General features: G+C 37.3%; 1 protein-coding gene across 1 annotated transcript in view; it reads left to right on the forward strand.

Annotated features, from left to right (window-relative positions):
• Positions 1–27531, forward strand: part of dpy (fibrillin-like protein dumpy) — a 79316-nt gene that overhangs the window by 31960 nt on the left and 19825 nt on the right. Inside the window, 46 exon segments of the mRNA XM_018447670.1 lie at positions 241–549; positions 630–944; positions 1037–1330; positions 1578–1904; positions 2029–3000; positions 3117–3449; positions 3710–4009; positions 4242–4568; positions 4709–5017; positions 5144–5455; positions 5674–5991; positions 6194–6823; positions 6960–7274; positions 7617–7928; positions 8051–8356; positions 8699–9016; positions 10388–10711; positions 11267–11575; positions 11939–12265; positions 12805–13107; positions 13308–13610; positions 14856–15173; positions 15381–15701; positions 15986–16294; positions 16905–17231; positions 17323–17631; positions 17763–18068; positions 18217–18534; positions 18748–19074; positions 19152–19466; positions 19770–20099; positions 20197–20505; positions 20582–20887; positions 20970–21284; positions 21380–21703; positions 22134–22445; positions 22549–22875; positions 22974–23279; positions 23379–23687; positions 23783–24100; positions 24460–24786; positions 24880–25200; positions 25491–25820; positions 25988–26290; positions 26387–26692; positions 26780–27097. Coding sequence (XP_018303172.1) covers positions 241–549; positions 630–944; positions 1037–1330; positions 1578–1904; positions 2029–3000; positions 3117–3449; positions 3710–4009; positions 4242–4568; positions 4709–5017; positions 5144–5455; positions 5674–5991; positions 6194–6823; positions 6960–7274; positions 7617–7928; positions 8051–8356; positions 8699–9016; positions 10388–10711; positions 11267–11575; positions 11939–12265; positions 12805–13107; positions 13308–13610; positions 14856–15173; positions 15381–15701; positions 15986–16294; positions 16905–17231; positions 17323–17631; positions 17763–18068; positions 18217–18534; positions 18748–19074; positions 19152–19466; positions 19770–20099; positions 20197–20505; positions 20582–20887; positions 20970–21284; positions 21380–21703; positions 22134–22445; positions 22549–22875; positions 22974–23279; positions 23379–23687; positions 23783–24100; positions 24460–24786; positions 24880–25200; positions 25491–25820; positions 25988–26290; positions 26387–26692; positions 26780–27097 — 15474 coding nt within the window.

A 27531-nucleotide genomic window follows, 5' to 3' on the forward strand; every position in this document is an offset into this window, starting at 1 on the left:
TATAGGAAATAAGATACAATAGTAGTTAAAATATATTTAATTTTTCCGAATTTTTAAACATGACGCAGAGCTCGTCTCTAATGATCGAGAAGATTCATATTGTAATGAGAAACGTAATAAATCAAGGGCACTCACTAAAATATAATTTTTTATGAATTAAATAAATATGTATTTATTACTGAGTTATATAAAATGGCTTTTTGAAATATTAATTAATCTGTTATTATACTTTCTTTTCAGAACCTTTACCGCCAACAACGAATCCTTGTTTGCCATCGCCTTGCGGACCTAATGCTGATTGCCGAGTCCAAGAGGATCATCCGATATGCACATGCATCAGTGGTATGTTCGGAGCACCGCCGAATTGTAGACCAGAGTGTGTAATTGATCAGGACTGCATTAGCTCCTTAGCTTGCATTCAAAAGAAATGTTTAGATCCTTGCGTTGGATCGTGCGGATTTAATACGAATTGTACGGTGCTGAATCATCGACCTATTTGTCATTGTTATGAAGGCTATGAAGGAGATCCTTTCTCAGGTTGCGCGAAAGGTAAGATTTTAACAATTTTAGCGATCTTAAATTGATATATTATTGCATGTTCCGGATAAAAATACATTTTTGCTCTGTAGCTGTTTTCCCAGTGCAATTACCGTGCGATCCTTCGCCGTGCGGTACGAATGCTGTATGTAAAGAACGTAACGGCGCAGGATCTTGTACTTGTTTGCCTGATTATACTGGTGATCCCTACGAGGGTTGCAGACCGGAATGTGTTCAGAATTCGGATTGCGCTCATACGAAGGCCTGTATTAACAACAAGTGTAAGGATCCATGTGTGGGAGCGTGCGGAATTAACGCGCAATGTCAAGTTTATAATCATCAACCATCCTGTAGTTGTCTCTCTGGTTATACCGGAGACCCTCTTACGTCTTGCCATATACCAATAAGTACGTTAGTGAAATTTTTCTTAGATTTTGATATACGTTACAGCCATAAATAAGGAGTTTAAATAGCATATAACATTATCTATTTTTTGTAGAACCTTCAGTACCGGGTGATACATGCCAACCATCTCCCTGTGGACCGTATAGTAACTGTCGCGTTATTGATAATCACGCAGTGTGCTCCTGTCAACCTAATTACATCGGTAGTCCACCGTCATGCCGGCCGGAATGCGTAGTCAGTACGGACTGTAGCCCAAATACGGCGTGTATCAATCAAAGATGTAAGGATCCATGTCTAGGCACATGCGGTGTGAATGCAGACTGTCGAGTGATCAATCATAATCCAGTCTGCATCTGCGCAATTGGCTATAGCGGGGATCCGTTCTTCGGTTGCGTTAAGGAAGGCAAGTTTCCAAATTCTTTTTTAAATCATTATCTTGAAATTTTTATCTCCATATACTATTTTTATCTCAATATAGAAATTTGAATAATTTATATACATTTTTTATATTTTCTCATTATTTGAATTACTTGAATTACTTGAATTATAAATTAATATAAATAAGAATTTAATACACGCAAAAAGTCTACGAAATCTAAGTCATCTTAATTTGTGTTGATGGGCAATCATAACAGAAGTAACACCTTTACCGAAACCAAGTGGCAATCCTTGCGTTCCTTCGCCATGTGGACCGAATTCCCAGTGTCGGGTGATTGACGGCTTCCCGGCATGCTCGTGTTTACCGAATTACGTTGGCCGCGCACCAAATTGCCGTCCCGAGTGTGTCATAAACGAAGGATGTCCCGGAAATTTGGCGTGCCAAAATGAACAGTGCGTGGATCCGTGTCCAGGATCTTGCGGCGTAAACACGTATTGCAATGTCGTAAAACACAATCCTGTCTGTATCTGTAACGAGGGTTACACGGGTGATCCGTTTACGGAATGTATACCAATCGTAGAAGGTATGTGTTTGTTTATAAAGACTTGGCGAAGTGTTAAACTAATGCAGTTATTTTTATTTATTATTTATTTTCTAATAATTATTATATAATATATATATAATTATATAATATATAATTATTCCAACGCCTATTACGACAGAGCAACCACGTACGCCGTGTAATCCATCGCCATGCGGCGCCAACGCAGTGTGCAACGAGCGAAACGGCGTCGGATCTTGCACATGTCTACCGCAATACTTTGGCGATCCATACATTGCTTGCAGACCAGAATGCGTGACTAACGCCGACTGCGACCGCAGTAAGGCCTGTCTGAACAACAAATGCGTCAATCCATGTCCTGGTACTTGCGGCCAGGATGCCATTTGCCGTGTGGTCAATCACGCCCCAATGTGCTCTTGTCTGCCGGGTTATACCGGCGATCCGGTAAACGGCTGTACTGTCATCATCGTAACGCCATTGCCCGTGCCAATTGATCCTTGTGATCCATCGCCATGTGGACCCAACAGCAATTGCCGAACGCATGACGGACACGCAGTGTGCCTCTGCCAACCAGGATTTTCTGGAGTTCCGCCCACCTGTCGACCGGGTTGCATTGTCAGTTCTGAATGTCCACAGAATAGAGCGTGCATCAATAACAAGTGTGCGGATCCGTGTCCAGGTTCTTGCGGACAAAATACGAATTGCCTTACTGTGAATCACAATCCTATCTGTAGCTGCGCCAGCGGTTACTCTGGCGATCCCTTCGTTCATTGCACCAGGATCAGCACTACGTCGCCGTCACCGAAGGGGGAAGGAGACCCTTGTCTACCGAATCCATGCGGCCCGAACTCGCAGTGCAGAGTGATAGGCTCTCATCCGGCATGTTCTTGCTTGCAAAACTACATCGGCCGTCCACCGAATTGTAGACCCGAGTGCACCGACAACTCGGAATGCTTTAACACTGCAGCGTGCATTAATCAAAGATGCAAGAATCCCTGCCCTGGCGCTTGCGGCGAGATTGCCAGATGCACAGTGCAAAATCATGTTCCAATTTGTACCTGTCCGGAAGGATATGAGGGTGATCCCACTTTGCGCTGCGTCTTAGCATCTCCGCCAGGTGAATAGAAATTCTGATATTTATATAGAATTAAGTTATCGAAAAGAAGGGAGTTATTTAAAAAGTAATAGTAATTATGTTTAAATATTACAAGTTTTTATTTTATATGTTTATAGCGACAGATAAGACCGTGTCGAATCCATGCTCGCCGAATCCTTGCGGTCCCAATGCGCAATGTCGCGAAAGAAACGGAGCAGGTGCCTGCGGATGTCCACCAGATCTAATAGGTGATCCGTATGATATCATCAAGGGATGTCACAGGGAATGCGAAACAAACAATGACTGCGCACCACAGTTGGCATGTGTTGGTTTCAAATGCACAGATCCGTGTCCGAATACTTGTGGAACGTTATCTATCTGTAACGTACAAGCGCACGTTCCTATCTGTCTGTGTCCACCAGGATATACTGGAGATCCATATTTCGCCTGCGAAATTGAGGAGATGATAAGTAAGTATTTTTAATAATGGAATTATAAATTTGGAAATGAAAAATAAGTATTAATTACAATTATTAATTAACTAAGTTAAAATAATGCTAATAATTATTACATTTAGCAATCAATATGGATATACTATTACAATTAATCGGTCAAATAAATCGCGATAATCATAATTATTTAAAGGTCGCACTTTAAATAAATGTTTTTTTTAGAATTATTTTCATATAAAATTAAAAATTCATGAGAAATGCAATATTATTTTCCTTAGAAACATTGGAACCATGTTCTCCATCACCTTGTGGACCCAACAGTAAATGCCGAGTTGTCAACGATCAAGCTGTATGCACCTGTTTACCAGAATACAGCGGTATTCCACCGTCGTGCAGACCAGAATGTATCGTTAATGCTGAGTGTCCCCTGCATCTAGCATGTATAAATAAAAAATGTGTAGATCCTTGTCCGAATATCTGTGGATTGAAGGCACAATGTATTACCAAAAACCACAATCCAATTTGCACCTGCCCTGCCGGTTTTACAGGAGATCCTTTCACTTTCTGCTCGCCACATGGTAAGGATTTTATACATAGTAAGCGTTTTACATTATAAACGTCAACATGAATATTTTTAAAAAAATCAGCTGAGATAAAATTGTATTGCTTTTTACATTTACGTTACATGAATTTTTAATATCACATTTTTTCCAAATTGTATTTTATATATTTATTAATTGCAAAAGAAATGTTATTGATATATTTACGTAAATTTCTCTTAGATATAAAGATATGATAATCATTTTTCAGTTACCGAAATCCCGATAACTGAACGGCCACCATCTTGCACTCCATCGCCTTGTGGTCCGAATTCCTTGTGTCAAATAATATCTGGTAATCCTGCTTGCTCTTGCCTGCCAAATTACATTGGCGTACCGCCACAGTGCCGACCGGAATGCATCTTAAGTACCGAATGTAAGAGCCACCTCGCATGTGTCAATCAGAAATGTGCAGATCCTTGCCCAGGTTCGTGTGGAATAAATGCTCAATGTCACGTATTAAATCATCTGCCAGTTTGCACGTGTGTGGAAGGTTTCACCGGAGATCCATTTACGCAATGCAGCATTATTCCACCAGGTAAAAACATAGAGCAATGGATTATATATGTATATATGATGAATAAATATTTCGCTGTTTTGCAAAAAATTTGCGAAACGAAAATGAAAACAATTTGATCTAATAATTTATTTTTCAAATAAACATTTTTATCTGTGTAGTTACAGAATCACCATCTACGAACCCTTGTGCGCTATCCCCATGTGGTCCGAACGCCATATGCGATAATGGTGATTGCAGATGCTTGCCCGAGTACATCGGTAATCCTTATGAGGCCTGTCGTCCCGAATGTATTCTTAATTCGGAATGTGCCCGCGATAAAACTTGCCTGAAAAACAAATGCAAGGATCCTTGTCCCGGAATATGCGGCCAAAACGCGCAATGCGACATAGTCAATCACATTCCTGTCTGCTCTTGTCCATCTGGATATATTGGCGATCCGTTCGTTAGCTGTCGTGTTCAACCCAGAGGTACGCAAAGAAAATTACTGTTTTTTTTATTTTCTTCCATTTCATTGCTATTATAATTACAACGCCCATTTTTCACTAAATTTTTAAAGTCAGCTTGTGTTAATTGCAAAATTAATTTTTCTACAGTGCCAGATTCTCGAAAAGATCCGTGCACGCCCTCGCCCTGCGGACCGAACAGTCAGTGTCGTAATATCGAAGATCACGCCGTGTGCTCCTGTCTTCAAGGCTACCTTGGTTCTCCACCATCCTGCAGACCAGAGTGTCTCGTTAGTTCTGAATGTCCGCCAACGCGAGCTTGCGTAAACAAAAAATGCACAGATCCATGTCTGGGTTCCTGTGGCTTGAATGCGAGATGCGAAGTGATTAATCATTCACCAATATGCAGTTGTTTACCCGGACAAACTGGAGATCCGTTCAGAAGTTGTTATGATATTCCACGTAAGAAAAATTAATCGATTGCAAATAAAATGATATTAATAACTTTATGATGTCAATAGAATTGAAATAATATATAATTTTAATAATGTTTAAAAATTGCATAACAAAGATCGATTTTATCAATTTTGAAAATTATGATAAATGCAGGAGATGTTTGCAACAGCTTTGGACAAAATAAATTAGCCAAATAAATACAAAATGTTGTATCAATGTTTCAGTACCACCGGAACCTAAGGACCGGGGCGATCCTTGTAATCCTTCGCCATGCGGACCAAACGCACTTTGTCAGAACGCAAATGGACAACCATCATGTTCGTGTCTGCCCACTTACATTGGCACTCCGCCATCATGTCGACCAGAATGTTTGATCAATCCTGATTGTCCGCCGGAAAAATCCTGCATAAACATGAAATGTAAAAATCCTTGTCCGGGATCCTGCGGGGACAACGCTGAGTGCAAAGTAGTGAATCACGCAGTAACTTGTTCGTGTAAATTCGGCTACACGGGTAATCCGTTCGTGCAATGCCTGTTAGAAGGTACACGTTTATTTATGACTCATTTTGACTGATTTTTTACCCATATCTTAGTACGAGCGCCTAATTTTTCTTAAATCAAATCGTTTATTTTTTCTGCAGGGATTATTTTTACACTTCTGCTACCTATATCTTATTAGGACATTACATTTTTTTTAGCTAATCAATTTTGAGCCAATTAAATACTAGATAATTTTTTCTGCAGAGGAACCGATGAATCCTTGCGAACCTTCACCGTGCGGAGCTAACGCGATTTGTCAGCAACGAGATAATGCTGGCGCTTGCATATGCATCGATGATTATCAAGGAAATCCTTACGAGGGATGTCAACCGGAATGCGTCCTCAGTGCGGATTGCTCTACGAATAAGGCTTGCGTTCGCAACAAGTGCAAGGATCCTTGCCCAGGTGTGTGCGGCGTTCGAGCACAGTGTTCAGTGATCAATCACATTCCTACGTGTACTTGTGAGCCTGGATACATCGGAGATCCATTTATGACTTGCACCTTACAACCGGAGGTGGATACCGAGCCCACTGTAAGAGATCCATGCTCTCCTTCACCCTGTGGACCGAACAGCTTGTGCCGCGCTGTAAACGATCAAGCCGTGTGCACATGCCAAGAGTCTTTCATTGGTGTGCCACCAAATTGCAAGCCGGAATGTGTCGTCAATTCAGAATGTCCGCAAAATAGAGCATGCTATAAATACAAATGTACTGATCCGTGCCCCGGTACATGTGGAATTGAAGCCAACTGTCGTGTTATCAATCACAATCCACTCTGCAGTTGTCCGCAAGGAAAGACGGGCGATCCTTTCTCCAGATGTTTCCCTGAGCCTGGTAATTATCCAGATATATTGAATTAACTGTTCAACGTGTACTATTTATTTATTTACATATGTAAGGATAGTATTAAAAAGTTACATATTTTATTATTACTATATTTACCTATATCTGTATATATTTAATCATTTAGTTGTACCGCTACCACCGGTGGATCCTTGTTTCCCTAGCCCATGTGGACTCTACGCGGAGTGCAAAGTAGTCAATAATCAAGCCGCATGCACTTGTTTGAAAAATTATATAGGAATACCGCCCAATTGCCGTGCAGAGTGCGTAGTTAATACAGATTGTCCGTCGGATCAAGCTTGCATCTCTGAAAAATGTCGCGATCCCTGCATTGGTTCCTGCGGTCAAAATGCTGATTGTCGAGTACAAAATCACATACCAGTTTGCTTGTGTCAATCTGGATATTCCGGCGATCCTTTCACATTGTGCACAGTAATTAGAGGTGCGTCTTATTTGAATTTCTACAAACTTTGTATATTTGATTGAAAAAAACAGATAAATTTTTTTTAAATTGATTTTTTAAATAAAACATTTTGTAAATATAAATAGATAATATAATCTAGTAGATAAATATACATATAATATATGTATATAGATAATTTATGCAGCGAATGCACTTAGAAATAAATAGAATTTCAAATATTTATTGCTATTTGATAATTTATCGCAAGATACAATACATACTGATAAATCGTTTCAAAATAACATAAAGTAATAAAAGTTTTCTTAAAATTGTATATTATTTTCTTTATTGATATGTAAACGTAAAAAATTAATGTTGCAGAACAACCAAAGATTCCCGAAGATTTGTGCAGTCCGTCACCTTGCGGACCCAATGCAGAATGTAACGAAGGTGTATGCAGGTGCTTGCCTAATTACTTTGGGGATCCATACTCGTATTGTCGGCCAGAATGTACAATGAATTCAGATTGTCCTCGTGTTAAAACTTGCATCAATCAAAATTGCGTAGATCCTTGCCCAGACACATGCGGTCGTGATGCACGTTGTGACGTTGTTAATCACGTCCCAATGTGCAGTTGTCCGCCTGGTTACACTGGAAATCCATTTCTTCTATGCCGACCACATATACCAGATGGTAAATTTACAATTATATTTTATAATAAAAATATACATGTATAAATGTACATATACACAAATATTGAAATAAAAATACAACTATATCGTTTTTGATAACTATCATTCATATCTCATTTGCAGATACTATTAAACAGCCTTGCACACCTTCGCCTTGTGGACCAAACAGCATCTGCAAAGTCGTGAATGATCATGCTGTATGTTCGTGTCAACCTGGTTTAATTGGCAGTCCACCCGCATGCAAACCAGAATGCGTTATTAGTGCTGACTGTCCATTGACACAAGCGTGTCTGAATAATAAATGCCAAGATCCATGTCCAGGCACGTGCGGACAGAATACAAACTGTCAAGTGGTTAATCATAATCCAATATGTAGCTGCTCTGAATCTTACACAGGCGACCCCTTCACAATATGTTATCCGCAACCAAGTAAGTTATTTAGATATTACAGTATTAATAAATTTAATATTTTATAATTGGATCAATTGCAATTGATCGATGATTATAAGAAATAACTGATCGTAAAAGTTTTTAAATATTGATCAAGAGTGACTGAAATTATTAACGAGATGTCTGTATTTTCCATTCATTTTTAATCTTTATAAATTGTTAATGGCGCAAATTATTAAAAGAAACCTATGCTTTTTCGTTGCTTAAAAATAAGTTTGTTTCTAAATCTTATACATATATTTCTTTTGGATAATCAAATTATATTTTAATTATTCTAGCATTAAATACTAAATTTTTTTATTTAAATATATTTCTTTATAGAAACACCACCTGTACCAATGAACCCGTGTATGCCATCGCCTTGCGGTCCGAACGCAGAGTGTCAAGTAAGGGGCGACAGTCCTGCGTGCTCGTGTATCGAAAATTATATTGGTTTGCCACCCAATTGTCGACCGGAGTGCACGATTAATCCTGAGTGTCCGCCGCAGTTAGCTTGTATGCAACAAAAGTGTCGCGATCCGTGTGTCGGTTTGTGCGGTCCGAACGCTCAGTGCTCGGTAGTGAATCACCACGCGGTTTGTGCGTGCATCAACGGATACACCGGAAATCCATTCAGCGCTTGTGAACAAGTACCTGAGGGTGAGTACACAACTGTTATTTTTTATTTCTTGTTACAATCCTTTCCGCAAATGTCGCCATTTGCATGCAGGCGCAGCAGGTAAGTGCTTCTATAATATGACTAATGATAATAATAAATCAAGATGGTAGCTCAAGAGTTTTTCTTTCTTATCAAATAATACCGATGCTCAAAGTTATAGCGATCTAAAATCTTGCAATTTGTTGAAACATTTCTCAAGAGATTGCTTAAATATTATATATTATATAGTACGTTTAGAAGATCAGCTGTTTAGAAGATCAGCTAAAGTTTGAAAAACTGTTTGATGATCATCACTGTCCTGTCCCGTTATTGTCAGATATATGATTATATTTAGAAGTCAGATTGAAACTTGTCGTGTCTTAACCATTACATAAAGTTAATGTGAAAACATATTTGTGTGACAGTAGCACATAATCACAAAGAGATCTCTAACAAGAGGTGACAATAAATCACGTGTTAGGTGGTGGGGCCTATAAATATTAGGCTCGTAATTGCACTCATTCCTGGTTAAAATCAATAACATAAGATTATGTATACGTGTCCCGAGTCCCTACAATTAACAGAAAAACAATGTAGCACGTAATCATCTCCCAAGCCTGAGCGTACTGACCCAAAAACCTAATGCAGGAAAACAATAATGACAGTCACAAAACTGGTGGCGGGGCCTATATCCAATAGGCTCTTGGCTGTACGTACCCTTGATTGACACTGAGCAACTAAGCGATAAAACTCTAATCACTGCGATTAATTATTGAAATGTTTATTGCACGCACTGACCTGTCGAAGCGAATCCATTAAAGACCCATTCACATGTAAGAGCACCCTGACCTTTGACATATGCTGTGGACCACCCAATAATCATGCTGCACATATCATTCTCGAATAGATCAATAATGCAAAAAGTGTCACTGCAAAGAGCGCAACTCCTACAGAAGTTTTAACAAACTCTGATAAAACACTACAATGTAGATCCCAAAATAGGATAGTCGTCCCGTCCTCAAAGAAATAATATGTTGCCAATCGTGTCCCGCACTCTGTAATTAACTCGATTAATTAATTCGATAGAAAATCGAACACGCTTGATGAAACAATTGCTAGAAAACATTACCCACTAAAACTGATAAACTCTTCGAGATATTCGTCAACTGATGATAACCCAGCATTAAACCACGCAAAGCTATTACGTCGCACTACCATATGAGGCTTATTGCTTATTAGGAATTCGCAATGCGAAAATGCGAATGTGAAAAAACCATTCAAAACAAAGAATTCCTCAGCCTAGCACCAGCTTTTGGAGAAAAATGCTGCATGTGTTCAATTAAGTCTAAATAAAAAACTTCTTTTTATAATAGATACACCCCTAGACATTAGAAAACCATGCGAGCCTTCCCCTTGTGGCATCAATGCCGTTTGCCGTGAGAACAATGGCGTTGGCTCGTGTACCTGTCTACCGGACTACCTAGGTGACCCTTATCAAGAATGCAGACCCGAGTGCACGCAAAATTCTGACTGTTTGACAAGAATGGCGTGCGTGAACTTGAAATGCAGAGACCCTTGCCCAGGAACATGCGGAGTGAATGCTCAATGTCAATCGGTTAATCATCTGCCGATTTGTATTTGCATTCTCGGCTATACCGGCAATCCTTTTACGCTCTGTTCCCCAATAGTTGAAAGCCGTAAGATTTATTTCCATATTAGATATTTTATTCATTGTATTTAAAAAATTCCGATTTCTAATGTGTATGCAGCTGCATACATATAACATGTTTATACACATATATATTTATAATGTAGAATTATGCTAGAAACATATTTCACTTAAAAGTTAAATTTTAGATTCATTAAAAATTAAATTAGAAAAAATTTAATTATTTATTATTATTTATTTAAAATATTAATAATACTATAGATAAAAAAATTATTTATCTCAGATTTCAAATTTTTATTTTGCTATTTAAAATAATTTTAAATATATTTATTATGATTTTATAGAGATAAGACATATTATCAATTTAAAAAAATAATCAAAACGATCTGTTTGATCACACATATACAAAGATAATTTAAATTCCAATTTTTGCTGTACCTCATTTTAATATGAATCTCAATATAATGCAAAGTTTATTATATTGAAAAAAATAATATTTTGAATTTGAACATGAGAGGATGATATATTATTGCCTATAATAATTCATAGAGAATAGTACATAATAATATTTTTCTCCACACAGTACTGCCAGAAATAAATCCGTGCAGCCCATCTCCCTGTGGACCAAATAGTAAATGCCGAGACGTAAATGGCCTTGCCGTTTGCACTTGCCTTCCGAATTTTATCGGCAGCTCTCCCAACTGTCGAGCTGAATGCGTAATGAACAGCCAATGCTCTCAGGATCTTGCTTGCATCAATCAGAAGTGTATATCGCCTTGCCCGGACCCGTGTGGTATAAACACACAATGCAGAGTAATCAGTCACAGCCCCATCTGCATCTGCAATCTCGGTTATACCGGAGATCCCTTTACGAGATGTTTCCCCGTCCCACGTAAGAACTTGGTCTCTCTCATTAACTTCATTCTTCACGATCATCCGCTTTTTTCATTCGTTTATTTACGATCATCAGCTTCTTTCATTCATATCACAAGTTTATTTTTCATAATCCACAATCATGGTTTAAAACTTTGAAATAACATTATTACAATCGTTGTTCCCAATTCACTTTGTTATTTCAATATGTCATAATATCAATCCTCATAATTTTGATGCTATGTATGATATGTCGTCTGATATGCAATATTTTATTTTTTTAACACTCTCATAAACGCAGTTGATTTATTGCTAAAATAGACATCTCTAGAACAAATGGCGAGTTTGTTATGATTACGCTGTTTTATTATTGGATTTTTAGAACAGCTAGATTTTCCTGTAGTCTCCAAAGATCCCTGTTTACCGTCTCCATGCGGCATGTATGCGGAGTGTAGAAATATTGGTAGTACACCGTCATGCTCCTGTCTCCCGACCTACAGAGGATCACCACCAAATTGTCGCCCTGAATGTCGCGTAAATTCCGAATGCTCGATGAATCTCGCCTGCAACAATGAGAGATGTAGAGATCCTTGTTTAGGCTCCTGCAGCATCACTTCATTGTGCACAGTCTACAATCATATACCTATGTGTACTTGTCCCGAAGGATTTACTGGCGACCCTTTCAGTAATTGTTATCCCAGACCAACAAGTAAGAGACTTCCCAAAGTCCTAAACTTATGAAAGATTTGTTTAAAAAAAAAATTTCGCGAAGTATGATGTATAATATTTCTTAACGCTTTTTAGATATATTTTGGTAGTAGTTTTAGTTTCAGCGAATGCTAAATAATAAAAGAACTTAAATTTGCTTAAACAGCATAAATGTTTAATTTTGGAAAGACATTTTTACTTTTTATATGGATTTTTTAATGTTTGCATTGTCTGGTTTGGTTAATATTTTACTATAATTATCGTTTTAAAATAGAAATTTAAACATTTCCAACAAAAATAAATATTTAATGCTTTATTTTTAAAGCTTTCTTTACGTTGTTTCGTTGCAATTATCACTACAGCATCGATTAGATTGACATAAATTAAAAGAAATATGCATTAGATACGAATATAATTGCAGATTCCATGTCTGAAATATTGCGTGAAAGAAACTTATGCGTTACATTCCGTGAAGTTTTATTTTGAATTCTGTTCAATCAAATTCATAATGTTTAGTTCCTTGTCCATATTCTTTTACAGCGGCACCTGCAGTTATCGACCCTTGTAATTTGAACCCTTGTGGACCGAATGCACGATGCAACAATGGCATCTGCATATGTCTGTCTGAATACCAAGGCGATCCTTACGTGGGTTGCCGTCCAGAATGTGTCATGAATACTGATTGCGCCCACGATCGTGCGTGTGTGCGCAACAAATGCATGGATCCCTGCCCGGGCACATGCGGTCGAAATGCATTGTGTTCCGTATACAATCACGTACCTATGTGCACCTGTCCGACCGGAATGGCCGGCAATGCCTTTGTTCAATGTTCCATAGTCGAAGGTATAATAATAATAATAATAATCGTGATCGATTTATAATTTCTACGAATGATTATTATCGATAATGGTAATTGTATAGAGTCAGCTTTAAAAAAAAACTTCTTTAAAGTTTGAACAATTTATTCTTTACTATTATCGTTATTGATACTGCTTGTATTACTTCTTTGGGAAATGTAAGATTGCTATTATATCGAATGTTAGATATCCCGAAAAGAGATTCCTGTTCACCCTCGCCCTGTGGACCCAACAGTGTTTGCCGAGAAAACAACAGGCAACCTGTGTGCTCATGTGTGGCAGGCTTTCTTGGTGTCCCGCCAGCATGCAGACCGGAATGCACTGTCAGTTCTGAGTGTATTCTGACAGAAGCGTGTAGCAATCAAAAATGCATAAATCCTTGTCTCGGTGCATGCGGAATTCAAGCTACATGTCAAGTAATCAATCATAATCCCATATGTAGCTGCGGAGAACTCACCGGAGACCCATTCATTCGGTGTATTCCACGACGTAAGAACAAATATCAATTACAAAGAGTCATTAAGCAATTAACATTAATATCTGTTTTAATGTTTATTGCTTAATATCTAGATATAATATGTAGAGATATAAAAGAAAATATTCTGCTTTTTTTTAAGTTTTAAATACATTAAAAATTAGCAATGAAAAGCAAAATTGAAAATAATTTTATTACTTTATACAATATTTGTTATTATAACAAATAAGTAGAGAAGAGAGTTGTCCAATGCATATTAGTCGCGTAAAATCATGTCTTATCGATATTTTATATTATTACTCATTTTATAATATTTAGGACCAGTTGTTTCATATGTAATAATTTACCTACTAAATAAACAAAAAAGTAAAAGAATAAGAACATAAGAGAGTAAGACAGCGAGTTTAAGTTTACCGATATACTATTATTATGACAACTAAATTGATATTTTTATAAAATTTATCAAGTTTCTTAAATATTACCACAAGATAAGACTGATTTTAATGATTGATAATAATAAAGCTAATAATTGATATGAATACAATTGTAAAAATAAACCCAAGCCAGTTTTTTTTTCGATGTCTTTTCTTTTTCATTATTGTTATTTAATAATTATTAAATAATTTTCAATAAATTTAATTATTAAAATCCCTTGATTTCTTTTTTTTTTTATAAAATTGAGTATTAGTTAATAATATTTTTAATCTCTAAATTTTTTAATCACGATTCTTTTTAATCTTATACTCTTTTGATATATCTTATATTCTTAATTATTTTTATTTATAAATTCGATGCTTTTTCAAAGCAGATACGGTTTAAAAGACCTATAGATACAATTTAAGCGATTAAGTCGATCTAAATCGTACCTTTTGTAGTATGGTATACAAAGATTTATAATAAATCGATTTGTTATTGGTGAAAAGTTTAATATGTAATAATAGATATCTGAAACATCAAGTTACAATTTCCAATGTTTATTTACGTACAAATAAGTACTAAATGGAAAAATAATAAGAAATAACTTAAATGGTATGCATTTAGCGCGCGCGCGCCGAAATACACGCACAAAACTCTTCTCTATAATAAACACAAATTCATAAGAATTTAAAAGAATTTTTATTGGGAATACTAATGATAAGCTTTATTTTATCTAACCTTTCAAGTAATTTAAACATATTGATCAAAATAATCAACGTAAATTTTTAGTTTTAAATTCATTTAATCTTAAACTTTTATTCGATATTTTTCTTTTCTATTAGCACCCGAACCCGTGTTGCAAACCAATCCCTGTGTGCCATCTCCTTGTGGAGCAAATGCCGAGTGTCGGGTTGTAAGCGATGCTCCCTCATGTTCGTGTCTAGCTGGATTCTTGGGTTTGCCACCGTATTGTAGACCCGAGTGCATTAGCAATAGCGAATGCCCTGCTCATTTAGCGTGTATGAATCAGAAATGTAGGGATCCTTGCGAAGGCTCCTGCGGGGCTAACGCCGAATGTCGTGTGGTGAGTCATACACCCATGTGTGTTTGTCCTAGCGACCTCACCGGCGATCCATTTACACAGTGTACCATGAGACCACGTAAGCATCGATCTTATACATACAGAACTAAATTTACATACATAATTAAATTATATTTAGGTCCGATCACGTTTAGTTTTTTGATTTTTAATGAATTATAGAACCATATTGACCATTTTCTAGACATACACTTTCTAATTTTTCTTAAAAAATTACTGTTAAAAATTAATTATTTGGAACATTTCCTATTTTATATTCTATTTTCAGCCACACCAATCCCACTATCACCTTGTAAACCGTCACCCTGTGGCTTTAACGCCATTTGCAAGGAACAGTTTGGTGTTGGATCCTGTTCTTGCTTACCAGATTATGTCGGCAATCCTTACGAAGGATGTCGACCAGAATGTGTGGTTGATACAGATTGCATATCTATTCTTGCTTGCGTACAATCAAAGTGCAGAGATCCATGTCCTGGTGTCTGCGGACAATTTACCGAATGTCAAGTTATCAATCATCGACCATCTTGCACATGTATTTCCGGTTATAGTGGCAATCCCTTCCAATACTGCACTGTAATACGCGATGTTGGTACGAATATTTTCTTGAATACTGAGAAACTTCATATCTTGGTTGAGATTTTCTACATTTTTCTTGTTTTATTTAAAATTTTTTATTTTATACATTTGAGACAAGATTCACAATATCATGATATTATATTGTTTTGTTTTTAAATAATTTTTAACGCGTGTTAATTTAATTTAATTTAAGAATGTGTATATAATTATATCTTAATATTTTTGTAAATGAATACTTTAAATAATCTTTCCTTCTTCAATACTTTAAAAATTTGAAAGATACATCTATCATTTTAGTCGATACTCCGAGAGATGTTTGCAATCCGTCGCCTTGCGGACCCAACAGCCAGTGTCGTGTTAATAACAATCAAGCAGTCTGTTCTTGCCTACCGATTTTCATCGGTAGTCCACCTGCATGTCGCCCTGAATGCGTGACAAGTTCGGATTGTTCCCTTAATCTTGCTTGCTTGAATCAAAAGTGCCAAGATCCCTGTCCTGGCTCTTGCGGTAGAAATTCGAATTGCAGAGTCATCAAACATAATCCGATTTGTTCTTGCAAGAACGGTTTTACCGGCGATCCATTTACTGTTTGCTTCCAGACACCTGGTACGATTTTCAATTTTGTCTAATATTAATTTTTGGCGACCTATGTATAGTGTCCTGTTTTTACTTTGACGTTAAAATATCTCGAAAAATATAAATAATGGCCTTTTATATGTAGAATAACTAGAGGAATCATATTATGTAAATGAAATCAATTTCATTTTTAAAAAATTTATTTGTACCATATATATATATATATATATTGGGCCATGCAATTTTTGTCTGAAACATTTTTTCGTATCTTATATTTTTTGAAATATTTCGATGTAAAAATTAAAATGGGATACTTTATATACATATTTACGCGTTACTAGAGTGCGGAATTATTTATCCGAATAAATAAATATACTCAGATCTCGATCAAATTTATCTTATCTCCAAAATATTGAAAACTTCCGAGATCACGTATAATTCTGTCTTAATTAATTTTCTTTGAATCGATAAATAATACTTACGTTGATAACATTTAGAAAGTCTAATTTCTGGCACAATGAGAAATAATAATAAGTCTTTCACTGTTGATTAATTTACAAGAATGTTGTGTAGAAATGGAAATGTAATATGCAATCAATTTTATAGCAGTATAACTCAAACTGTTCATAATTCATTGCAGTGAGTCCGCCTGTTGTAAGTGATATTACGAGAGATCCGTGCATATCATCACCTTGTGGCATGTTTTCCGAATGTCGCGATATAGGAGGAGTGCCATCGTGTTCTTGTTTACCAACATACAGAGGCAGTCCGCCAAATTGTAAACCAGAATGCACAATCAATGCAGAGTGCCCAGCTAATATGGCTTGCATGCAGCAAAGATGTAAAGATCCCTGTCCAGGCTCATGCGGCATCATGACCGAATGTAGTGTCATAAATCACGTACCGATTTGTTCGTGTTTACCTGATTACACTGGCGATCCTTTCATTGGATGTTCCGTAAAACCACGTAAGATTCCCTATCAGAAATATATAATCATAATTTTTTGTTGTCCTCATTGTAACATACTTGATCTTCTTCTTACGCGGAATTATTGCAGTCATGGTTGCCCCTTCCAAACCGGACCCATGCACACCTTCGCCTTGCGGACCCAATACGCAATGTAATGGAGGAATTTGCGTTTGTATAGCAGAATATTTTGGGGATCCTTATAGCGGTTGTCGACCAGAATGCGTATTGAATAACGATTGTCCGAATACGCGAGCGTGCGTGCGAAATAAATGCGTGGATCCTTGTCCAGGTGTTTGCGGCCAAAATGCTGTGTGCAATGTATACAATCATGTTCCTATGTGTACTTGTCCCTCGGGAATGGATGGAAATGCTTTCGTTCTATGTTCTCCCGTGCCAGGTATTTTTTGGAAATTCTAAACGTAACAACTGATATATCAAAATATTAAATGATCTTGTTTAATACTCCATAATGTCCGTACTCTTAGTACATCAAATCTTTATTCTGTAATTAAAACTTTTTTCTTATAGCACCACCCATTAGCAACCCATGTAATCCGTCTCCGTGTGGTCCGAATAGTCAATGCCGAGAAAATAATATGCAGGCTGTATGTAGTTGCATAAGTGGATTTGTCGGCGCGCCTCCGACTTGCAGACCCGAATGTGTAATTAGCTCAGATTGCGCGAAGAATGAAGCATGTACCAATCAAAAATGTCAGAATCCTTGTCCGGGAAGTTGTGGTCGCAACACAGTCTGCAACGTCATTAATCACAATCCTGTTTGCGTCTGTCGTTCTGGGATGACTGGAGATCCGTTTATTAATTGTTTCCCCCTTCGTAAGAAAATTTTTTTTCTTATTCTTTCTAAAATAACATTTTACAAACTAATTTGATTCATTTTATTTTATTACTTCGAACATGCGCGTAGCATAAATAAGTTTCAATATAGTGCCTCAGTTAATATTAACCGGTATTACTTTTAAAGCTGAGGACCCGTTACCTGTGCTTAATCCTTGTCAACCATCACCGTGTGGACCAAACGCGCAATGCCAAGTGATTAATGATCAACCTTCTTGCTCATGCTTGCAAGAATTTATTGGATCACCCCCGAACTGTCGGTCTGAGTGTATCAGCAATAGCGAATGCTCGAACAAAATGGCTTGCATCAACCAAAAATGTCGCGATCCGTGCATCAACGCATGCGGCATCAATGCCGTTTGCAATGTTGTTAGTCACACACCGATGTGCGCATGCACTCCCGGTTACACTGGCGATCCGTTTACGCAATGTTCTCCCCAACAATGTAAGAGAATTTTAAAGAATAATTCAAATATTTAAATAGTTAGAAATCAGATTTATTTCAACTTTTATTCGATTTTTATTAATCTATAAACTTTTTATATATGAAAGAATTAATAACGAATTAATATTAAATTATTATTATGAGATTACAATTTATCAAGTACGTTTTCGTTTAAGAATGGATAATCAAATTACTTTTTTATTCTTATTTTAGTCGACATACAACCTAGTATACCCACGCCATGCACACCATCTCCGTGTGGTGCAAATGCAGTATGCAGAGTTCAGCAAAATGCTGGTTCTTGCTCGTGCTCGACCGATTACATTGGCAATCCTTATGAAGGGTGCAGACCTGAGTGTACACTCAATTCCGACTGTCCGTCCAATCAAGCATGTATTGGTTTAAAATGTAAAGATCCATGTCCGGGAACATGCGGCCAAAACGCGCAATGCTACGTGATTAATCATGCACCAACATGTACTTGCTTCGAGCGGTACACAGGAAATCCATTCATATTCTGCAACCTTATCGTTGAAGCCCGTAAGAATTCGCTTAAAAACCTCGTGCGCATCTATTTTATAGACAATTATGTGATTTTAAATATGACTTTCTTGCAGCGGTTGTAGCAGATAACGTTAATCCCTGTCAACCATCCCCTTGCGGACCATATAGTCAATGTAGAGAAAGTAACGGCCAAGCTGTTTGCTCTTGTCTGCCGACTTATATCGGCGCACCACCCGGTTGTAGACCCGAATGTACAGTTAGCACAGATTGTGCGACAAATCGAGCTTGCGAAAATAATAAGTGTGTTGATCCTTGTCCCAACTCTTGCGGTCAGGGCACGACGTGTAGAGTCGTAAACCATAGTCCAATATGCATGTGCAAACCCGGATTCAGCGGTGATCCATTCATACGCTGCTTGTTTGTACCACGTAAGCGTAATGAATCTTATATACATTATAACTTTTACTCTACAGTTCATTTTTTATATTTAAAAAATCTTAATAGTTTGGCTATTTTTTCTAGAAGAATTGTATTTGCACTAAAATCTTTTGTTTTTATTTCAAACTTTTGTTACATGAAATAGTAAAGTTATATTCTAAGAAATATAAAAGAATTTTTAAAAATTATACAGAATATTCTATATTCTTAATTAAAAAATAATTGTATAATTAAATTTTATTTTAAAAGCATTTTTTCGTTGAGAGATTTAGAGATTTTATTATAAATTTTAGCTACTCCGAGTTACTTACCAAGCCTGCCCTCAGACCCTTGCATACCTTCACCGTGCGGATCTAATTCGCAATGTCGCAACGTCAACGGTTATCCATCCTGTTCTTGTATGATTAATTACATTGGTACACCACCAAATTGTCGTCCCGAATGCGTTATTCCTGCCGATTGTCCGAGCAATCAAGCTTGTATTCGTGAGAGATGTCAAGATCCCTGTCCAGGTTCTTGTGGTCTGAATGCCGATTGTACTGTTCATAACCACATTCCAATTTGCAGATGTATAGAAAGTTATACTGGTGATCCATTTATTGGTTGTCAGCCTGTACCGATCTGTAAGTTTATATCTTCTAATTTTCCTCATATTTTTGCAATTATATATTTTCCAGTATATTTACAACTTCATTTAAATTGATAATTATAATAATATAGACAACGAGCCAATGCAGCCAACTGATCCATGCAATAAATCACCTTGTGGACCAAATGCTCAATGCAACAATGGCATTTGCATTTGTTTACCTGAATACTTTGGTGATCCATACATTGGCTGTCGACCAGAATGCGTACTTAGTACAGATTGCTCAACCGACAAGGCATGCATACGAAACAGATGTGTCGATCCTTGTCCAGGTACGTGTGGACAAAATAGTTTATGCAATGTGATAAATCACACACCGATGTGCAGTTGTCCCCCTGGTACCTCTGGAAACGCATTCATTTCTTGTGATGTAATAAGAGGTATGATATCAGACGCGAGAAATCTGTTTCACGTGTTCGAAAATATGCTAATTAGTATCTACTCTATTATATGTAGTTCCTTCCGTGACGAGACCATGCAGCCCGAATCCTTGTGGTCCAAACAGCATATGTAGAGAATTAAATGAACAAGCTGTGTGTACTTGTGCACCAGAGTTTCTCGGTGCACCGCCTCTCTGCCGACCCGAATGTACTCTTAGCTCTGACTGTCAGCTGAACGAAGCTTGCGCTAATCAAAAATGCAAAGATCCTTGCCCCGGTACATGCGGCATCCAAGCAAGATGCATAGTCGTCAATCACAATCCTGTTTGCTCGTGCCCCGAACGCTACACAGGCGATCCATTTATCAGATGCGATATTATGAGTAAGAAAATCTTGATTCAAAGTATATTCCGTAAGCTTCGACTACCAGATTAAGATCGAAACATGATTGTTATTCCATTTAGAACCAATAGCACCTGTAGTAATAAACCCTTGTCAGCCTTCGCCCTGTGGTCCGTACGCTCAGTGCCAGGTCGTTAACGATTTGCCATCCTGCTCGTGTCTACCTGAATACAGAGGCTCTCCCCCGTATTGTCGACCTGAATGTATTTCAAATCCTGAGTGCCCCAGCCATCAAAGTTGTGTGCGACAAAAATGCAGGGATCCCTGCCCAGGTTTATGCGGGGAAAATGCGGAATGTCATGTGATACAACACGTGCCCCATTGTGTTTGTTCCTACGGTCTCACCGGTGATCCGTACACGCGTTGCTCTGCAATACGTAAGGGATAAAACCTTTTCTATAAAACTGCAAAATTAACTGACCGTACTTCTGTGCGATGTTGCTTAATCTATTTGTCCTTTATGTTGTTTTAGCACGCCCAATAGAACTGGAACCAGTATCGTCGCCTTGCGTAAACTTTGAATGTGGTGCGAATGCGATATGTAGAGAGCGAGACAGTGTCGCAATATGTCAGTGTATCTCTAGCTATGTCGGTAATCCGTACTTAGCGTGTCGACCCGAATGCATTATTAATCCTGATTGTGCATCCAATTTGATGTGCGTAAGAAACAAGTGCACCAATCCTTGCGCCGGTATGTGCGGTCAAAACGCCGAGTGTTCGGTCGTTAATCATCAACCGATGTGCACATGTCTTCCTGGATATACCGGAGATCCTTTCATTTCTTGTTCCATAGACAGTAAGTGTTTTTAATCAAACGGTCTAATTTTATTTTGCGATCATTTTTTATGATAGAAATATCGTACAAAATGTTGAATCCAAAAAATATTTTATATATTGATCTTTTTTGTTTTTATATGAGTCTTATTACATTATTAAAATTTAAATGAATGTTCCATATGAAGTTAACATTTTTTTGTGTTTAAAAAAAAAAAATTTTTAACTTTATTAAAAAGAAAATTCGAAACAAAAGATTTAAAACCTTTTTTGAACTGTTTTAATTAATATTTAAAATTTTTTAATTTTTTAAAGAAAAAGAATTTTTTATATTTTATATTTTTATGTACAGTTTTAAAACGTAGTTAAAAATTAATTACGTTTAGAAATAAATTTTATGGATATTTTTATATTTATCTACATAATTTTACTAATATATTAAATTTTCCCAGAAATAATCTCAGATGAGAACATTTGCGCTCCATCACCTTGTGGACCCAACAGTAAATGTAAAGAAGTGTCCGGACAGGCTGTCTGTTCATGCCTTCCGACATACGTTGGAACCCCACCTGCATGTAGACCTGAATGTGTCGCCAGCTCAGAATGTTCCCCACAATTAGTGTGCAAGAACTACAAATGCGTGAACCCCTGCCCAAGCCCATGCGGACTTAATACCAATTGTGTGATCGTTAATCATAGCCCCATCTGTAGTTGTATGTCCAGTTACAGCGGAGATCCATTCACTATATGCTCTTTAATTCCACGTAAGACCATCAAATTTATGAAGATTATATTAACATAATCTCTCAACATATACTGCTGTATGTCGCATAATTGTCACCAATCGTAATTCCAAACATCTTCCAGCTATAACACCACCACTAGTACAGAAAGACCCTTGCGTGCCATCCCCGTGTGGTAGTTTCTCCCAATGCAGAAATATCGGTGGTTCTCCCGCGTGTACCTGTTTGGAGAATTATATTGGTCAACCACCTAATTGCAGACCTGAATGTATCATACATTCGGAATGTCCGAGTGATAAAGCCTGTATCAATATGAAATGTGTGGATCCATGTCCCGGATCGTGTGGCACCAATGCTCTGTGTTCGGTTATTAACCATATTCCCACGTGCAGATGTCCCGAAGGATACACTGGAAATACGTTTGTTCTTTGCGAGATATTGCCAGCAATAAGTAAGCGATACGAGCCATCCAGTATCTAATTTGAAATCTTAACATGAATCATAGCGTGATTCGAGCTCGTTAATCCCTATATCGATTATATTTTGCAGCGACTCCATCCCCGGTCGAAGATGCCTGCGTTCCGTCACCCTGTGGCCCTAACGCGCAATGTTTTGACGGTATCTGTACTTGTATATCGGAATTCCGAGGAGATCCGAATATAGGTTGTCGACCAGAATGCGTGCTAAACGCGGATTGTCCCCGCGATAGAGCGTGTATACGTAACAAATGCCTGGATCCATGCCCTGGAGCTTGCGCTGTTAACGCATTATGCACCGTGATCGGTCACATTCCCATGTGCAGTTGCCCTGGAAATATGACTGGCAATGCATTTAGCCAGTGCACACCTCTACAAGGTATATATAAGCTTCCTAATATTTACGATGAAGATCACCCTTATTTTCGATACTATAAAATTATTTTAAGTAATTAACACTCTAATTTTTGTGTACCAGACATACCACTCGCTAATCCATGCACCCCTTCACCCTGCGGACCGAATAGTGAATGCCGTGTTATAAATAATCAGGCGGTCTGCTCCTGTGTAAGAGGATATTTAGGTAGTCCTCCGACCTGCAGACCCGAATGCATAGTCAGCACGGATTGCCCCCAGAATGAAGCTTGTAGTAATCAGAAGTGTACGAATCCTTGTCCTGGAAGTTGTGGATTAAGTGCATCCTGTCAAGTAGTGAATCATAATCCGATTTGCATTTGTCCACCCTCTCAAACGGGTGATCCTTTTGTTAGGTGCTATTTATTACCACGTAAGTACCGCTTGTTATATCCATGTTTATGATCAATGCAGAAGTTTTGAGAAAATCCTTGTTCTTTTTTTATGCATCGAACTTTGTCCTTTTAGCTCAAATACCTGTATTACCCCTCACACCATGCAAGCCAAACCCGTGCGGTCCCAATTCGCAATGCCAACCACGCGGCACTGAATCTGTGTGCACGTGTTTACCCGATTTCATTGGCAGTCCGCCAAATTGCAGAGTGGAGTGCATCAGTAACAGCGAATGTTCTAATCATTTAGCTTGTATTAATAAGAAATGTCAGGACCCATGCATTGGTTCCTGCGGTGCGAACGCTAATTGTCACGTTGTCAGTCACACCCCGATGTGTTCTTGTATAAATGGTTACATCGGTGATCCATTCACTCAATGCATCTTAAGAGAACGTAAGTATCATTCGGGAAAAACTGGGTATGATTTTGGCTACATGTTTGAAATATAAAAAATCTTGCAAAATTATAGCATTATCATATTATCACAAATAAATTTTATTAAAATGAAAAATTGCCGTAATTATATTGATTTTGATGTCTGTTTTATACAGAAACATTCGTATCTTTTTTTTTATTCTCTTGTTAATTATACAAATTATATAAATTTTTATTATATAAATATTATATATATTATATAAATTTTAATGAATTTATATTATAAAAAATATATAAATTTATAAAAATTTATATAATGTTTTTTAAAAATTATATGAATTTTTATAAATTCTATGCTTACTAATACCACTTTTTAGCCACACCATTGCCGCCTGCACCAATTGATCCTTGCAATCCCTCTCCTTGCGGTTCTAATGCAGTGTGCAAGGAATTCAACGGTGCCGGTTCGTGTATGTGCTTGCCGAATTACACCGGCAACCCGTACGAAGGATGCAGGCCGGAATGTGTTTTAAATTCAGATTGCCCTGCCAATTTAGCTTGTGTAAATATGAAATGTAGAGATCCATGCCCGGGATCATGCGGGCGCAATGCGTTATGCCAGGTTGTTAACCATTTGCCAGTATGCAATTGTTATCCTAGATATACCGGCGATGCCTTTTCATATTGTACTCCGATAGAAATAGGTATGATTACATTGTATCTGAATAGACTTATCGTTAGTTGCAATTCGGTTCATAACGAAATGTGATTAATTCGTGAAACAATGCAATTTTTAGAAGGAGAAAGTGCTGTCAGTAATCCTTGTGAACCGTCACCATGTGGACCTAATAGCTTGTGTCGCGTTGTGGATAATACAAGCGTCTGTACTTGTTTACCCGATTTCCAGTGGGTATCCAGCCCACCAAATTGTCGCGCTGAGTGCACTGTTAGTGCTGAATGCGCTTTCAATCTAGCATGCATCTCATATAAATGTAACGACCCTTGTCGTACATTGTGCGGTTCCAACGCAAGATGTGAAACGATTAATCATAATCCCATTTGCTCGTGCCCACCTAGTTTTACCGGTGATCCATTCGTTGCCTGCTTTGAAATGCCACGTAAGAATCATTGAAAATAGAAAATCTCGTAAATCGAAATCATAAAGTGGTATAAGTCAATCATTAAGAGATTAAAGAAATATTTTCTTAAATTCTGAATATATTCTTTTGAGAAAAATTTCTTTTTGCTTTGCGTATTTTTTTTTTAATAAAATAAATTTTTTAAGCAACTTTTTTCGTATTAGATGAAATATCTCTTTTAATTTTCTATTGTTTTGATGATTAGAAAAATTATATTGAAACACGTTATCAAGAAAAAGCGTATAACAGATATATTTGTATGCCCGTAGCTAAAGATGAAGAACCTCGTCCACTTGTGAACCCTTGCGCACCTTCACCTTGCGGACCTTATTCAGAATGCCGTGACATTAATGGTCAAGCATCTTGTGCTTGTTTGTCAACATATATAGGAACACCACCCAATTGCAGACCCGAATGTTCAGTTAATCCAGAATGCCCGACTAATCAAGCATGTATACAAAGAAAGTGTCGAAATCCTTGCGATGGAGTTTGTGGAGTAGGAGCAATTTGTAACGTCATTCGTCATACACCCACATGTTCTTGTTTCAATGGATTCACTGGGGATCCATTTGTAATGTGTAGACCAATTCCCGAGGAAGGTAAGATAATAAAAAAAATATGTGTAATTCATAGCAATCATTCATCGTATCATTCATAGCAATAGACAAGTCTGAGAATATTTCTTTATGATATTTAGAGTGTGGAAAAATATCTCAAACTCACAATAAGCTTTATCGTAAACTAAGTGTTAAAATTCATTCTTCAGATACAACACTCAAACCGACAAATCCGTGCTTAAATTGCGGCGCGAATACACAATGCTTTAACGGTGTATGCAGTTGCCTTCCCGAGTATCAAGGAAATCCAAACTTTGGATGCCGTCCAGAATGTATCTTAAATTCAGACTGCCCGAGAGACCGGGCTTGCATTAAGAACAAATGTCAAGATCCGTGTGGTCTTGGAATTTGCGGTGTCAATGCCTTGTGTTCTGTCGTAAATCACGTACCAGTTTGCACTTGTGCACAGAGAATGTCTGGCAATGCGTTTGTGCAGTGCTCCCCAATAGATGGTACTTATTTCATTACTTTCAGATTGTGTCATAAATTATTGATATTATAATTATTCTTGCTATAATTATATTCTTTTTTTTTTAATATTTAAACAGACACGATACCAAAAGATCCATGTAATCCATCACCTTGTGGACCGAATAGTCAGTGCCGAAAGATAAAGGAACAAGCTGTCTGTTCGTGTCTCCCTGGATACTTGGATGCACCACCTAATTGTCGAGCGGAATGCATTATTAGTTCCGACTGCCTCGTTAACAGGGCTTGCAATAATCAAAAATGTATAGATCCCTGCCCTGGAACGTGCGGCATCAGAGCCCAATGTACTGTAGTTAATCACAATCCGATTTGTTCTTGTTCCTCTCAGTTAACCGGGGATCCCTTCACTCAATGTATTCCAAGACGTGAGTAATTTAAAAGCAACAGTTGATCAGTAGTATTGGAGGTATTTATCGTTAAAAAAACATTGTATTCTTTATTTTTCCTAACAGCGACAGAATCTCCAACGCCCATTAATCCCTGCGTTCCATCTCCATGTGGACTTAATAGTAAATGCGAAGTTGTAAACAACGCATACTCCTGCTCTTGCTTGCCAGAGTTTATTGGCGACCCACCAAATTGTAGACCCGAATGCGTTAGCAATAGTGAATGTTCTACACAGCTAGCGTGCATCAATCAGAAGTGTCGCGATCCATGTCCAGGCTCCTGTGGTATTAATTCTGATTGCCGAGTAATAAGTCACACACCTATGTGTGTTTGCCTTGTCGGATTTGAAGGAGATCCGTTTGTACTATGTAATCCCAAGCAAAGTAAGTGCAGTAATTATGTATTGTCTAAAGTACTTAGAATCACAGAATGCATTTCTGATTGTCGATATTATGACAAATTTTTAATTTTTTACATTAAATTGAATTAAGATCAAGTTTAATTTAAGTAAAAAATAAGATATAAGATGTTATTATGTTTTGTTATTATTTATAAGATATAAGATATTATTATGTTTTTTGTTATTATTTATATTTATATATTTTATTTTATTCTCATTATTATATATACATATATAATTTATTTATTATTGTAATTTATTATAGCTTTAATGCTTGTGATTCAAACTCAATGCTTCACTATTATGACAATTATTTTGTTAATTATTTTAGTATCTGCAATTGAAAATACATTCGGTGATTTTCTGGGATGCTCATTGATAATTCACTAGAGCTATTGACATATTGCCTTAAGAACA

This window comes from Mycetomoellerius zeteki, unplaced genomic scaffold (assembly GCF_001594055.1).
Source record: "Mycetomoellerius zeteki isolate Tzet28-1 unplaced genomic scaffold, Tzet1.0 scaffold206, whole genome shotgun sequence".
Lineage (NCBI taxonomy): Eukaryota > Metazoa > Arthropoda > Insecta > Hymenoptera > Formicidae > Mycetomoellerius > Mycetomoellerius zeteki.